Genomic DNA, 17,066 nt, shown 5'->3' with positions numbered 1-17,066 from the left:
TCCACTACTTCTTATCAATTCTCTACTACTTCACACCAATTTTCTAATGATTTTCCCATATCTTTTAAACCGTTTAAGTCGTGAATAACCCTACACCACTGGAGGGGATAGTTCTTCTATGTGAAATGTTTTCGATAAAAAATATATATATACCTAGCTATATATAGGGTTTAATAAAATATATACATGAGTAATAAATCTTTTCAGATGACTGAGGTATACATATAGTATACATATACCCATGAAGTGTCACGAATTGTTTTGGTGTGTATACAATGTGTTTTTTTCTGACTAAGAGATATGTGAGCCGACACGGTATTGTCTGTTTTGAACATTCAATAAACTGCTATTGTAATAACTTGTGTGTCTTACAAAAGCAAATATTTTACACCGATCGATTGACCCACAAATATTTTAAATATCTACCTATTCGTTATTACATGAATGATTATGTAGTGTTTACTTGTTGTAAAGCCCAGACAACAACAAATTTGTACAGTTTATTATATAAGTGTAATCATTAAACTATAGGGTTTCATTACTTGCGTTACTATAGACTACACGTTAAAGGAATATGCGGATAAGACAACAATCCTATGATATCATTACGAAGAGGGGTGGCCAGGAGGTCCCTTATTCCTACTTCACTACCCAAACTCCCACCCACTTTTATCCCTATCTATACTCTCAATTTGCGCGCCCTTCTCCCACTCCCCTTCCCCTAACTACCAGACGAAAATCGGTCAAATGTGTTTCCTCAGATTATCCTTTCCACAACTCTCCCCCTTATTCCCGCCCGACTTCCACTTCCCTCCTCCTTCCTCCCAACTTCGGTTTTCTCATTTCCATTTTCCCTTTTCCTTTCCCCTGTTCACCCACTCTTATAATCCATCAAATACTTGGAACAACACTTGGATTGATCTTCGTGAAAACAGTCACTGGATATTCATACAAGACTATGAACTAAAGACCTCACGTTTTCTCACATCTCACACGAAGTCACGGGATGCTTCCTTGTGAGGGTTTCTTATCGTCGAGTTGCAAGTTGCGAGTTAAGAAAGTCGAGTTGCGAGTTATAAAAGTCGAGTTGCGAGTTAAGAAAGTCGAGTTGCGAGTTAAGAAAGTCGAGTTGCGAGTTACAAAAGTCGAGTTGCGAGTACATAGAAATAGATATTAAGGGTTATGATACAAACAGAAAAGACAGAATTAGAAAATCTGGCGGTGGGTTTTTAATTTATATTTCTAACATGTTAACCACAATAAGACGACATGATTTGGAAAATGATGATATAGAATCAATGTGGATCGAAATTATTTTTGTTCATCAAAAACCTATATTAATTGGTAACATTTATAGACCACCAAAAAGTAATGCAGAGTGGGTTACAAAATTTGAATTAATGTTAACAAATGTCGATATTGAAGATAAGGAAATGATTATTTTGGGTGACTTTAATATTAATTTGTCGTCGAGAAAGATTCCAGCTAAATGGTCACATTTAAAAAACATTTTTAACTTGTCTCAAATAGTCTCAGTTCCTACTCGAGTCACACAAACATCTTCCTCTTTGGTAGACCATATTTATAGCAATGAACCACATAATATTCATTTTATATCTGTTCCGAAGTATTCTATCAGTGACCATTATCCAGTATGCATTTCTCACAAAAGAGGGTTAAAATCGAAAAAGAAAATTCATGAATATATTACGTTCAGATCTACTAAACATTTTAATGAAAATGATTTTGTCAATGACATATCACAGTGTTCATTTAATTGTGTATTAGAAATTGATGACCCCGAAGAAGCACTGTTGTCTTTTTTGAATATTTTTACTAAAGTATTAAATCATCATGCTCCACTCATTAAAAAGAGAGTAAAACGTTTGTATCAAAATGAGTGGATGAATGATGAAATTCTAGATAGCATGAGAAAACGTGATTTTTATCATAAGAAAAAAGATATGTATAGTTATAGACTTTGGAGAAATAAAGTCAAATATCTCATCGAAAACTCTAAACAAAATTATTATACCAATATCATAGAACAAAAAAAGAACAACAGCAGTAAATTATGGAAGCACCTACATACTGTCAGCGGTACCGACAATCATACCAGTATAAAAATCATAAGTGATTGTAACAAAAAGGAAATTTTAGAACCAAAAGGCATTGCTGATGTTTTTAATGCTTATTTCACAAATATCACAGATAATCTTAATATAGATCAAAACATCTACAATTCTAGTAGTTGTTTTAACAAACTTGGTGATTTTATATCGGGTCATGTACCAGATGACGTGTATTTTTCTATACCACTTATGAGTTATGATTTTGTGTGTTTACAACTAAAAGCACTAGATGAATCAAAAGCAACAGGCCTTGATACCATAAGTGCAAAATTTTTAAAGATGTCTTCTCATGCTATTTCACTACCACTTTGTCATATTTTTAATTTGAGTATCAAAACATGTATTTTTCCATCCTCATTTAAACTGGCAAAAGTCATACCAGTTTATAAGAACAAAGGCTCAAAACAGGATGTTTTTAATTATAGACCAATTGCAATCTTACCACTCATTTCTAAAATCCTTGAAAAACATGTGAAAACACACTTAGTAAAATATCTTAATAAATACAAGTTATTGTATAGAATGCAGTCAGGCTTTCGTGCAAACCATTCTTGTCAAACTGCTTTAACAGCTTTAATAGATAAATGGCTTAAAGCCATTGATGATGGCGATCTTGTTGGAGCAGTATTTCTAGATCTAGCAAAAGCCTTTGATCTTCTCAATCATGAACTGCTTATTCAAAAATTAAACAAATACAAATTAGCTTATACTTCATTACGTTGGTTTACATCATATTTGGCTGACAGATATCAGAAAGTATCTATTTCAAATACATTTTCAGACGTACAAAAACAAAAAACGGGTGTACCTCAAGGATCCGTATTGGGACCGGTGTTGTTTTTAATTTTTATTAATGATCTTCCTTTGTCTAATCCTAATCATAACACCGATTTATTTGCTGATGATAGCACCATATCAGTCATTGGACAAAACAAAAGTTGCATCAGTCAAAAACTGAATACGGTTTTACAAGATATTTTTCGCTGGTGTGAAGACAATAAAATGGCTGTAAATGTATCTAAAACGAAAGCTATATGCATTGGATCTAAACAAAAGCTTTCCGTTACATCAAATGAAAACATTAATCTTGCTTTAAATGGACAACAAATTATAGAAAGTACATGTGAAAAATTTCTAGGTGTTTTTATTGATGCATCTCTATCTTGGTCTTCTCATATCGATTATATAATCAAAAAAGTTAACTCTTCTTTAGCTTTACTAAAAAGGATAAAGAAATATCTAAATCATAAAGCTAGACAAATGTACTATAACGCTTACGTTTTACCTCACTTAGATTATTGTTGTTCAATATGGGGAAACTGTAATAACTTTCTATTAGATAGTTTACTAAAACTGCAAAAAAGGGCAGCAAGAATAATTTTAGACGAACATGATTACACCAAACCTTCAAGAGAATTATTTCACGAATGTAACATTGTGCCAATCACACAAAGAATACTTTATCACAAATCATTACTAATGTATAAGGCAAAACATGGCTTAGCTCCAGAATATATGTCCAGTCTTATTGTATCAGCTTCTGCAAACCAAAAATATAATACGAGATTTTCATCCTCAGATAATTTTATTATTCCAAAACCAAATACAGAGTTGTATAAGTCTAGTTTCTCGTACAATGGACCAAAAGTGTGGAATGCTCTTCCTAATTCAATAAAAAAATCAAATACAGTATCCGAATTTAAACATAAATACAAATCTATGTACTTTTAACATTACCATCATATTTTTACTGTAATGCCATATCATAATTGTTTATTGTATTTTAAATTGTACATAATCTTTATTTACCATTATTATTGATGCATTGTTTATTTGTAATGTAATTATTATTGTATTAAGAGAGCCTTATTGAAAATTGGTGTAATCCAAATGAGTTACTCTCTCTAAATAAAGATATTATTATTATTATTATTATTAGTTACAAAAGTCGAGTTGCGAGTTAGGAAAGTCGAGTTGCGAGTTACAAAAGTCGAGTTGCGAGTTAAGAAAGTCGAGTTGCGAGTTACAAAAATATTGTTTACACCGAATTTTCAGGTCTGATTCACATTTGATAAACAAAACATGCATGTACTCGAACTTAGTTATTCCCGTGATTGTAGGATTTGAAACAGTTATGTGATACTTATTTAAAAGAGTCTAATAAAAGTTAAGTTCTGGAAGCATTTAAAAAAAAATGTATCCTTTATGGACGAGATTGACCTTATTTAATCCAATGCGTTTACACTACAACATAAAAAGAACCGATCTGACCATAAATTACCTTTCGCAAACAAATAATCCTAAAAATAGAATAGTAAAGGAAATTCTGCATCTCGCGCGAACTATAACACATTGCAAAATCATTGAGAAAATAGTTTGCTCATTGGAATTTCGAATGGACTTATTAATCATTATTTTGGATCATACATCACAAGTCATTAAACAAAGATATGTGTGTAGACTATCGCTAAATAACGAACGGCCAATGCGTTTGAAGATGAGGATTTGCAGCAAACAAATAGAACTTATTGATTTAGAAGATAATAAAAAAAAAAGCCGAATCTATGTTTATTTTTCGTATTCCATCCATCTTTTTTAAACACGCCGAACATGCGCAGATTTATTTTCATATCTGAATATAACATTCACCTGAACAAAGCGATCGATCTAAGCATTTACACTTGAAAAAAGATCGATTCAAATAAGATTGATCTTTTTAAAACTACATCGATATCTGGAAGTAGACTTTTTTAAGACCGATTGAAGATCGATCTTTTCCGTTTTCATTATTCCATCCATCGTTTTGAAAAACGTGTGTTTTTGCCGCCAAACATAGGTAGTAATTTCCATGCAATCGTGAGAGATATGTACAATAAAAGTGAATTATGTGCTAAAATAGACAATGTGCTTACTTCCAATTTTTATTCCCAAATTGGAGTAAACTAAGGGGATATTTTGAATCCCAACCTTTTCAATATTTTTATAAATGAATTTTACCGGATGCATTTAATGAAACCCCAGATGCTGTTGATATAAATGACCGCAGAATTGACTGCCTCATGTATGCAGAGGATCTTGTTATTTTTTGTCTAGTTCCAAGGCAAGTCTTTCAAAAACGACTTTATAGTTTATCCTGTACTGTAACATGGTGTTTAGAGGTCAATCTGTCTAAAACCAAAGTTAATATGTTTAACAAACTTGGAAAACTTTTAAAAGAATATTTGTATTGCGAAAAAGATATAATAGAATGTGTGTTTACAATTATAAGCATCTAGGTTTAAAATGTACTAGAACACACCCGTGATATCGCAGGTCCGTGACTGACGTAAAGTATATAACTATGCGTAAGCCCTATTTTAATATTGGTATTGTCATTTGATAAAGTCATGCTGATTATAAGAATACACAGTTTTCTCTGCTTTCAAATCTTTCTGTTTGAACCCGTCGACCTGGAACTTATCAATTATTGGTAATACTGATTATTTGGAAAACAAAAGGTCCTGGAATGGAGTATTTTTAAATCAACAGCATTGTCCTATGTTAGTTATTAATAAAGTTGAATTCTTTGATTTAGGAGATAACTGTATTGTATTTTAAGCTCCGACGGCATCAATTGGGGATTTGATGGTCGTTAGCGGAGACAGTAAACGGGTATTTGCGACCATCAAATCCCAAATTGATGCCGTCGGAGCTTAAAATACAATATTGTTATCTCCATTCTAATGAAACTGACAGAAAACAACGTTAAAACATGTATTTAAAATCTGTCACATGCCGTCTGCGCTTGCGCGTGCGTCCCATAGCATCAATTGTCAATTGATGTCATGTAAGAAAGTGACGTTATCCAATCAAAATGAACGTTACAAACGTTGTTGCAGTAGAATCGCTGTTTTACGTCATGCTCGCTAACAAATTGAAAACTGTACCTATGCGCCTTATTTTAAGTCCAGCTTTTTTGGTATTCGTATTATTATCGTAGACAGTCGTACTGATCAAAATACTACAATAGGGAACAATTTGACAATGATTGAATTTAGGGTAGTGTCAACCCTGTGATTATGACCCGTGTATATAACAAAATCCTAAATACACCGTTTGGTGGTGCGCCTGTCAGATGCGGAACGTACAGATAAGGTAATTGGTAACAGGTGAATATACTATTGTTATCGGTATCGGATTCGACCCGGAACTTGATAATTATTGGCAATATTAATTATATGTGGAAAACAAAAGGATCTGGAGTGGTGTAATTTTCAATCTACACCATTGTCCTATATTAACTAATTATAAAGTTAAATTCTTTGATTTGTGGTGTTTACCCGATGACGGCTGATAAATTGGACCTAGTTATTTTAGTATTATAGATATTGACTTTTTAAGCATGGAAAGGGAGAGTTATACAAAAAATCACTATAAGCTATATTCAAATTGCGAACTTCATCATCTTACAATCCAAGTAATTTTACTCTATAACATATATATATATATGACCATACAATAAAACCTATTTTAATGAATGGCAGTGAAATTACAGGAATGTTCAAAACTATCTCTGCAGCATGCCAGAAAGAAAGTGAATATTTATTACAGCACCTTTACATATGAACAATTTTTTAGATGAATCCAATTTAAAATATATGAAATATATTAGGTTAAACAAATAGTCCGAGTTCTAACTTTATAGCTGTGCTAGGAGAGCTTGATTTATTCCCTTTATATTTTTCAGTTGTATTATCAATTATGAAATATCGGTTTAGAATTTAAAAAAAAAAACAATATGAAAGATGGTTTACTATATGATACCTTTATGTGTAACAAAAACATGTTCACTAATAATATTGAATGCTTTAATTCATCCATACACATACATTATTTTTTTCAAAAAGCTGAAATATTCATAATTTGGAAGTAAAGCTTGACTTTGTTATCAAGTCAGTTAAGCAAAAACTTTGTTATTGTTTGGTAAAATTTTGGAACACAAAAAGAATAGATATAAAGAGTAGTAAATTAGATTTTTATTTCAAATTAAAAACTTGTTTTTCTAAAGAAATGTATCTACATGAATCTTTAAATAATTTTTTGATGAAGTGCCGTCATATGTAAAATCAGAATCAGTGCCCACGATCTCAAAATAGAAAGAGACAAGATATAAAACTTTGTAGATAGCAAGATACCATTTTAAAGGGTTTGTAAGAAATGTAGTTGAAGATGAACAACATTTCATTACAAGTTGTCCAGCATGTACAAAGATGATCTGTAGGGAGATGTTTTTCAAGGAGATATTTTTCAGTATTTTTGCTAATTTTTCATATCTTTCAAATGAGACAAAATTTGTTTTGTTATGTATATTTGAGAATGTGTCTGTACATAAATATTTAGGGATCTACATTTGTATATTATTACAAGTCTGGATGTTAAAAGAAATGTAAATGAATATATGTTACTTAACAATGATAATTGTAATGATTTTATAGTTCAGGTCCTGTCTTGAATTAAATGTGTGTGTCTTATTTAGAATAATATTTCGTTTCAACGTATAAAATATGGCAGTGGCTGTTTTGTCGACTCCCTTCGGGGCTATTTTACCAGCTCCAGCAGAATAGCGATTTATATAGAGTTTTGCTATTTTGCCGGTTTTAATTAAGTTAAAAAGTAACTTATAATTGACAATATCAAACATGAGAACACTATATAACTCAAGTTTAAACCTAAGTGACTCAGTTTAATAAGTTACCCAATACTTTAAAAAAAATACTTATGAAATCACGATGTAGCAATAATCATTTTATACTTTCCAATTAAATCTTACCTGTAAAATGGCGCATATGTAGTTTTTACAGTTTTTAGTATCTTTGACAGCTACATTTAAAAAATAAAGAATAAAAACGGGGAATGAGTCAAGGAGACAGCAACCAAATCAAAATATACAATTCAACCAAAGGTCATTGGGTCTACAACACAGCGAAAAATCACACACCTAGAGGGAGCCCTGAGCAGGCCCCGAAACACAATATTAGATAGATCAAGAATATAGACGCCATTCTATGCTGCTAAATATAAAGATGAACCAAAATTAAAACATATACAAGAGCAACAAAGGCTAAAGGTTCCTGACATAGGTCATACACAAAAATGCAGCGGGTTTAAACTGTTTTTTTTTCACGCCCATCATTTCCCCTTCATCTCTAGCCAATGTATAAGACATATATAATTTTAATATCCTCAATTTTGAGTGTCACTGACAAACAATAAATGTTGCGGTACCTAACGATTCGGTATTGCCCGGCTCTGTAGCTGCCCCAAAAAGCCGACTTTAAACAAAATCTGCAGAAGGGGTGTTTTACATATATGTACTATAGTTTAGTTGCTATCTTCTTTACGTTTAATACGATGGTGCTATGTATGAAATTTAAAAATAATTAAACTGCAAGCCATCTGCTGTATTTCAAAAGGCTATCTGCTTCTTCAGAAAATACTATACGTAGTTATTATCAAGTCCATTTTATTTTTACAAGAGACTCAGAGAAAGTCCAAACCACAAAAATAATCAACAACACTATGTACAATTCTATAAGCAATCATCATTCCAAAATGTTATACAGTTACACCAAAAAATTTAAATATTTTAGTTTCCACATTTTTACTCAATTCGACTTTTGTAACTCTCAACTCAACCTTCAATTCTTAACTCGCAACTCGACTTTTGTAACTCGCAACTCGACTTTCTTAACTCGCAACTCGACTTTTGTAACTCGCAACTCGACTTTCTTAACTCGCAACTCGACTTTTGTAACTCGCAACTCGACTTTCGTAACTCGCAACTCGACTTTCGTAACTCGCAACTCGACTTTCTTAACTCGCAACTCGACTTTTGTAACTCGCAACTCGACTTTTGTAACTCGCAACTCGACTTTCGTAACTCGCAACTCGACTTTTGTAACTCGCAACTCGACTTTCGTAACTCGCAACTCGACTTTTTCAACTCGCAACTCGACTTTTTCAACTCGCAACTCGACTTTCGTAACTCGCAACTCGACTTTCTTAACTTGCAACTCGATTTTCTTAACTCGCAACTCGATACTCGACAACAAGTGAATCTCCTTCCTTGTTTACCTTTTCAAGGAGATTTTTGTTAACTATTGCCTAATTGTAACCGTTATTTCTCCATACACCCGTGCTTTTAAAATTCAAATATTTAACGATTTCAGAACTGCAAGTTAAATCGCTTTAAAGTACAAGAACCTTTAATTTAATTTTATCTACATACCCACAGCAGCAATATATACAAATAGCAATGGTAACCATTAAGACAACTAGTCCTGCAAGTGAACCTCCAACTATTGCTATCAATTCTTCACGGTTTACCATACTGGATCAACTGAAAATAGAAACAACAATATATATAGAGAGACATATTATAAACGGTGAAAAGCCTAATGACTCAGTTACAACTTAAAAAAAAAAAACATATAAAAGCAAAAATAGTTTCAACTCATAAAAATTAATTGAGGAATTTGTTTACGCAGTTTTTATTTTAAAAAAATACATGTGGTGTATGTCAGTCTGTTCAAAATACAGGGCGTGTTTGAATATCGTGATTATTTAAACCACACTATCATGTAGCTTCCGGTTTTCGAAAAGACAGGCTTTGAAACTCAAAAAATTGATCCATGGTAATGTCTTTAAATTTAAAATGTAAATGACACTAAATATGATATTGTCGGCAAATATGACAAGAGTCCATAAGTTTGTAATAAGACAATAAATCATAAAGCTCGTTTACCTTTCCCCTAAAGCATTGTATGTGTATCTTATTACATTATAAATCGTAATCAGGTCATTGTGTCACAACAGTGCTTCAAAACTTTTTGACCATCTTGACCCATTCCGATTTGTTTTATCATATTGGCTTCGTTCTTGCTTGAGACTGTCAGAAATGCTCGAAAGACTTAAATTATCATGTTAAGAATAATTTTTTTTTTTGACAATTATATGAATATTTGTGACGAAAAAGTTTTTTTATGTTTGGAATTCAGGCCATGTAATCATAAACTTCCAGTTATACACGGAAGATAGTTTAAATTAGAACAGATAAATAGAAAGTGTAATTAATGTCATCTACTATAGTATATAAAAAATAACCGCACGTGTTAACGTTGCCGATTATATTTATATGCATCTCGTTTAGGTTTAATAGTTTCTTGCCCCACGGTTTGTCAGTACACCTACCTTGCACTAGGCCTGTCTCGTTTGTGTATTATATTACAGATCTGTGTTTTGGTAATATATCATCTATACCTGTCATAAAATTTTTGATTACCAACCTTATTTGAAAAAAATAGTGTCCTATCCAAATGAGTAATCCTTGTACAGAAAGCTTATTTGAAAATGTTTACATGATACAAATCTTTTAAGTTATGGATTTGATTGTGTCGCACATTTTTCCATTAAAACTCAAATGTAAACATTTAATATTAACACAATCATGTCCACCTTAGACGTCACATATACTTATCACCTTAGGTTAAATCACCAATGTCCCAAGTAATAACAGGGTATAAAATCTTGTTCCAATCAATTTTATAAAACTGACAAATTACAAATAGTCCATAAACTGCGTATATAAATAGGAAGTGAATAGGTAAAATTCGCACAAAACTTAATCAACAATTTCAACAAACATGTATTTGAAAAAAAAAATCCAGGTACACCCAATTGAAGTGAATTTGTAAAACATATTACCATATAAATTCCATAGCACTAAACACGTTTTCTCCTGACGAATTTTTGATCGATCTTCTATTCATTATACATGTTATAATAGTAGGACATTCTTTTGTCAATATGCAATCAATATCTGATAAACAGATTGATGTAATCTCTTGTTAGACATTTATTGTTCATAATCACAAGTGGTGGGAGGGACTAAACATGAAAAAAATATGGTCAAATTCTTCACTGTAAATGTTATTTCACAATGTTATAAAAATAAGGAGATGTGGTATGATTACCAATGAGACAACACATGAATCCAGTGAGCAGTTAAAGGCCTCATAGGCAACCGTACGGCCTTCAACTATGAGAAACCCGATACAGTACGGTTGGCTATAAAAGGTCCTGACATGATAAATAAAAAACAATTCACTGGGAAAAAACTAACGGTTTAATTTATAACAACACAATTAACGAAAAACAAACATAACAGGCATGAGCCAACGACAACCACTGATCTACAGGTTCTTGACTTGGCCAAGGCACTGAAAGAATGTCGCAGTGTTATACATAATTGTGAGCGCTGTCTCTTCTAACCTGGGACAGAGGTGTAACAGTACAACATAAGAAAAAACTATAAAAATCAGTTGAAAAAGGTTTTTACAACTCATCGGATGAATACAAATAGAAATACATCTAACAAAAACAGTGTGGACGTGTAGTTATACATTCCCCCAACAGAAAGATACTAGGTACAGATCTGAGAGAACTCGAAGTTACTGACAGCTACTTCAAAGTCGATAAAAAAAATCATGTATCAAATAAGGTTGGTATGCAAAACTTTTATGACAGTTTAAGATAATACAATACCAAAAAAACACAAATACATCAATGTATCTAAGACTAAAATATCAGTCAGTACACATCCAACATGCAATGGATTTAGTGTAAAGACGTCATTAACAGTCGGAGAAAAACATGACCTTGTGCAATGTCAAACTATATGTATCGACAGATTGTAGTTCCGTGAAAAACTATTTGTGTTGGTTCATTTGAACTGATTACTGAAAAGATAATCAAGTATATCTATTATATAAAAAAAGAAGATGTGGTATGATTGCCAATGAAACAACTGTCTACAAGAGACCAAAATGACACAGACATTAACAACTATAGGTCACCGTACGGCCTTCAACAATGAGCAAAGCCCATACCACATAGTCAGCTATAAAAGGCACCGATAAGATGTAAAACAATTCAAACGAGAAAACTAACGGCCTTATTTATATAAAAAAAATGAACGAAAAACAAATATGTAACACATAAACAAACGACAACCACTGAATTACAGGCTCCTGACTTGGGACAGGCAAATACATATTATTATATATATATATTAACATTTTATTTTTGGTTCTAGTCATTTGAAGAACAAAATACGCATCTAATGGTGCAAAATTTCTTCTTCACTTTTTTATGAAGCCGAAAAATCAAAAGTTGAAAAAGATTTGGTCGAAGGAAGAGTGGTAAGCATTTATTGCGCAAGAATATTTGAAGACAGCAAACCAAAAAGCTTTTGGATACATGCATTATATCATCGCCATAGTGCGCTATAAAGGGTCGTTTCAAAATTACCTCATGGTGCTTATTAAGAGATGGCAATGGAGACCAAATTAAAACATCGACTATACATATCTAAATTAGAAGTACAAATAAACGAATGAAATATTGAATGAATCACTGAACCCCGGGCAGAATACTTAAGTAAATTTGGGTCGTTCTAAGGTCACATTTCTATGGCTAATTCGCCATGATTTATATCTTGTGCTCCAAGCTAAATGTTGTGATATACTATTGCTGGTAAAATATCCTCTTAGATTTGATCAAAATGTGTATTAATACTGAATAAAATTATCGGACAACGACCATTAGAACTTATAAAGGGTGTAATTTTTCCATTAAATATGATGTTGATGGGGTGTTTCAATACGGGACTATTAGATAATGTTGATCTTATCCTCTTAAACTTTCAAAATTATGCAATAAGATTATATGATATGTGTTAATTCTTAAAAGCAAATTGAAAGAAACCAATTTAAACTGTTATTACGATATTTGAATATTTTAACCCATAGTTACTAGTTATAGTTTGTACCGATCTGTTGCATTTTTGTATTCTTCAATTAACATACAGAAAGTATACTGTATTTAAACAAATTGAAAAGGTTTACCTAAAATAAAGATTTAATTATAAATAAGATAGGTATGGATTACTTATACATGTATCTTTTTAGATATAGAATTACAGAAGAGATATATGTTATACGAGATAAACCTCCATTTTTATTATTTTCAAAAAGCAATAAAAAAGATGCCACAATAGATTAAGGATGGCTTGTTTAAGAATTTGAAATATTTAGCTTTTAAACTGATTGCATTCTTTATACACCAGTGATTCAAGCGGATCTCAATAACTGACGAGCATTTAACGACTTTAAAAAGGAACAATTTTGAGCAATGTGTACAAAAATGTGACCATTTCTAAAAAAAAAAACCCATTTTAAAAACGATTATAATTGTAACAGCATGTAATCACATTGATATCTATCTATAACAAAACTGTTATGCATTTTAATCTGTCCTGACAAGTAGGAAGTTAACAAGGACCTTGGGGTGGACTTACAGAGGATATAATCTTATATATTGAAAGAAATAGGCGTTGATGCTGTACATCTACATGTATCCATATCTAGTATCATTAAGGCTCCATAGACCCATTTTCACTAGCCAGGGTTAACGATCCCGTCCCCTCCTCTGCTCTGGAGAGGAAGGAACTGGGCCATAACTCTTGTCTGATGAAGATGCATATACCAAATTAACATAAAAACTGCACTCTTAAATAAAAACAACTAAAAACCGCAGATTTGGAAGGATTCGAAACATTCATGTTTTATGTGATGGAATACATGTAAAACACTTCTTTTTTTACATTACAATTTTACTGATTTAAAACATACCAACATACGTTTGATGGATATCTAATTTTCAGAAAGTATTATGTATAACGACATGAATATAAGACATGAATATGTTCAAGGGAAGACAAAACACTACTGTACAACATTTTAAGGTACATAACATAAGTTTATGTATGTAAATAGTGACACACAATCTATTTCTGTGTCATAAATATCTAACTCCATGTTTTCAGATACAACTACAAATTACTTTTTTGTATATTGCTTCATGTTGACCTTTCTCGTGTCTATTAACAAATTTAGTGGACAAAAACAGAAAAAGGAAACAAACCTATAAAATATATGTTATGCAAAAACAGAATTAAATGTAAGAAATAATTACGTCTGTAACAAAAACAAACCTACATGTAGTATATACTCAATCCTACAAATTTTCAACAGGTATAAAGTTTCAGAGGTTCCTTTTAAAATCAGTCACTGGAACTGCGGACAAGGGACTCTTATTAACCGATTGTTATAAGATTTGTTGTATATATGTTGTAATTTGTATTTTTTGTCACAAGCTTTACGACAATATAGATTATTTAAAATAAAACTAACGAGATGGGTGGAACGACATGCTTACAACATGAGTAAGTCTTAATCTAGAGGCTAATACTAATATATACATTTTAATCTGCTTTCTTCAAACATATCATCTCCCAAAGGCCAAACGTCTCAATTGTTTTGTATCTTGGTGAGTATATTAGTTATAAATATTCTGAATTTAAAAACACGATGTTCCATACTGGGGTTGACACGAACTTGTCACTTAAAATTGTCAAATATTTAGGACAGTATATTTGTTTATAATTCACCATTCGCTTTAAAAAAAAAAAAAAAAAAGGTAAATAATATCTATGAAAATAACAGTCTTTGACTTCAGATTTTTTAAAATGATAAATAAAGCAAAGTAAAACATGACAAATATTTTTTCCAGATTTTAGGTATATAAAGAGGTTTAAAAAGAAGGAGGTTTATTTATTGATACAAAAAACTTAAGCTGAATATTTGATAAATGATAATAAAGAAAAGCTCTCAGACCTCTATGGTATGTGTGACATTTATATTTTAAACCTCTTATGTATTTCAATTCTGTAATTATCTGGAATCTCTAATCCTAAATCATGACACCCGTTCCAAATTAAAATATACGAGGAAGACAAACAAATACAACGGTAAAAAGCAAATTCATTCAGTAAAGAACGAAAACTGGTTGCATTGTATCTTTACTTATAAGAAATCATAAACAGGGACTTACATATTTGTGAATACTGATCGTAAAATTAATTTCCAAAACATCCCAGAATAACTGATGTAGTGTATCTACGTGACAGATGTATTCATGTACCATCTGCTATTACAGTACATACCAAGGTGTAAATTGTAAAACATTTTATAAGGTCATAAAAGCCAGTTATTGGTTTTATAATTTTCTACAAAAGTAATTCATATATTACTACAAGGATTTGTATATCTTACTATACAAATCCTTGATTACTACATAAATGCATAGTATTAGAGAAGTTGCATGATTAAATTGTATGTGTTAGTCAATTAATGGGGTAGGAATGTTGATGTTTTCTCATCTTTAGTATATCTTTTTCCATATATGGTCAAAATTAGCTTAGATGTTATTCAAGAAAGTTCTATTGAAAATAAAACATACCGTTATTTATTTATGATGTAATACTCAAAGTATAAAATCGTAAATAAAAGCATGATTAATAAGTTCCTAATTCTCGTTAATACCTAAATCCTTGTGTGACCGCATATAGTATGCCAGATTAAATTATGTATACAAAGATTTGTAAGTGAATGAGTGTAAACATGTAAATTTGATTTTTAAATATTTACAACATTCTCGATAAACAAGCTAAAGTACCCAGTATAAAAATTACCCAGTCTTCCCTCTAAGAGCACATATGAAATATTGATTAAAACAAATTGTAAATTGAACTTTTATTGAACTTTGATTTAATATTTATGTAATTTTTAAAGACACTATTTGATTAAAAATTTTATGTATCAAAAAATTGTGATGTGTACAAATTGTTTATTTCTTGATTGGGAATGACCATAACATGTCTTATACTTTGAAACTGATTTGAATTAGTATGTAGGCCTATACATATGTAAGAATGAACGTATGGGTAATAATGTACTCAGAATAAAATCATAAATTGAATTTTAAAATAATTGGAAATTGAGTGTATGTAATGTATATGTCCTTATGTTGCCGCCTTGTTGACTTGTAACCTACATCTCCTTTGTTTTAAGTACCCTGAATGAATACCTAAATATACATACAATTAGATATGAAAGATTTGTATATGATTAGAGCTTAAAATAATATAGCACGTACCTTTTATGTAGCATTAAATTGTAAAGTGTGTATTATAATTACCTGAGTCAAGTACTCAAAGAATATCCAAAGAAGATCAAAAGTCAATTGAGGAGAAAGATTTTAAAGATTAATTTCCACCTAAACTACGAAAGTTGACACAGAAATGAACAGTGTCCTGCTAGTTATTATACGTTAACTATATCCTCCTTTAACTCTGTTGCGATCATTGACGCGAGACCTATTCATTTCTTCCCCTGTACGTCTCGCGGCATTATATTAAATTACATTTTTGTCATGCGCACAACATATTAAAATTTTAATAGCTACATTTTCATTCTTTAATAATAGTATATACGTTTACAAGGGAAATGTATCAAAAGGTCAAATATTTTAAAGCGCATATTTCAAAGTTTTAGATTATGTTTCATACCATGTAAGTGAGATATTGTTGATTTTTTTAAAAGATAAAAATCTTTACAATAAAAGAGAATGAGTATTTTGAAGCTGCCCTTCTTACTTTAACACTAAAAATCATAAAGTAATAAAGATATATGAAGTAAAAATCATCAAGGTACACGAGAACAAACCTGTCAGATATATTACTCACGGTGGGTATGGTTGTCCTGCGAGAGAACGTACTGTGCTGGTGATTTGGTCCTGACGGGTGCTGGTGATCAATGAAAAAATGTAAACAAAGACGAAAATAATGATTTTTGACGTTTTCACTCATAAAAAATGGAAGAAAACGGTTGAGATTTTTCAATTTTGTTTCTTATGGGTTCATATGTAAACCATTAAAAAGTTGACCCTCTAAACTTTTTCAGTAAGCGTAACACAGAAATGCTCATTTTCAGAAAA

The 17,066-nt window shown here is 31.3% G+C and overlaps 1 protein-coding gene across 6 annotated transcripts in view; it reads right to left on the bottom strand.

Annotated features, from left to right (window-relative positions):
• The window catches only part of LOC143045776 (uncharacterized), a 29,491-nt gene extending 13,048 nt beyond the window's left edge, over positions 1-16,443 (bottom strand). Inside the window, exons 1-2 of one of the 6 annotated variants that reach the window (XM_076218519.1) lie at positions 16,269-16,443; positions 9,400-9,510 (exon numbers count right to left, since the gene is read on the bottom strand). In XM_076218519.1, the coding sequence (XP_076074634.1) occupies positions 9,400-9,500 (101 nt within the window). In that variant the 5' untranslated portion in view covers positions 9,501-9,510; positions 16,269-16,443. Of the gene's footprint in view, positions 1-9,399; positions 9,511-10,456; positions 10,616-10,650; positions 10,782-10,874; positions 11,012-15,122; positions 15,369-16,268 lie in introns of those variants that run through there. The other 5 variants (XM_076218524.1, XM_076218523.1, XM_076218520.1 and 2 more) reach the window with 5 other exon arrangements.
• Positions 16,444-17,066: the final 623 nt, after the last annotated feature.

This window comes from Mytilus galloprovincialis, chromosome 9 (genome assembly GCF_965363235.1).
Source record: "Mytilus galloprovincialis chromosome 9, xbMytGall1.hap1.1, whole genome shotgun sequence".
Classification (NCBI taxonomy): Eukaryota; Metazoa; Mollusca; class Bivalvia; order Mytilida; family Mytilidae; genus Mytilus; species Mytilus galloprovincialis.
The sequence above is the reverse complement of the archived record's forward strand: the minus strand, read 5'-3'. Positions and strand labels throughout refer to the sequence as shown.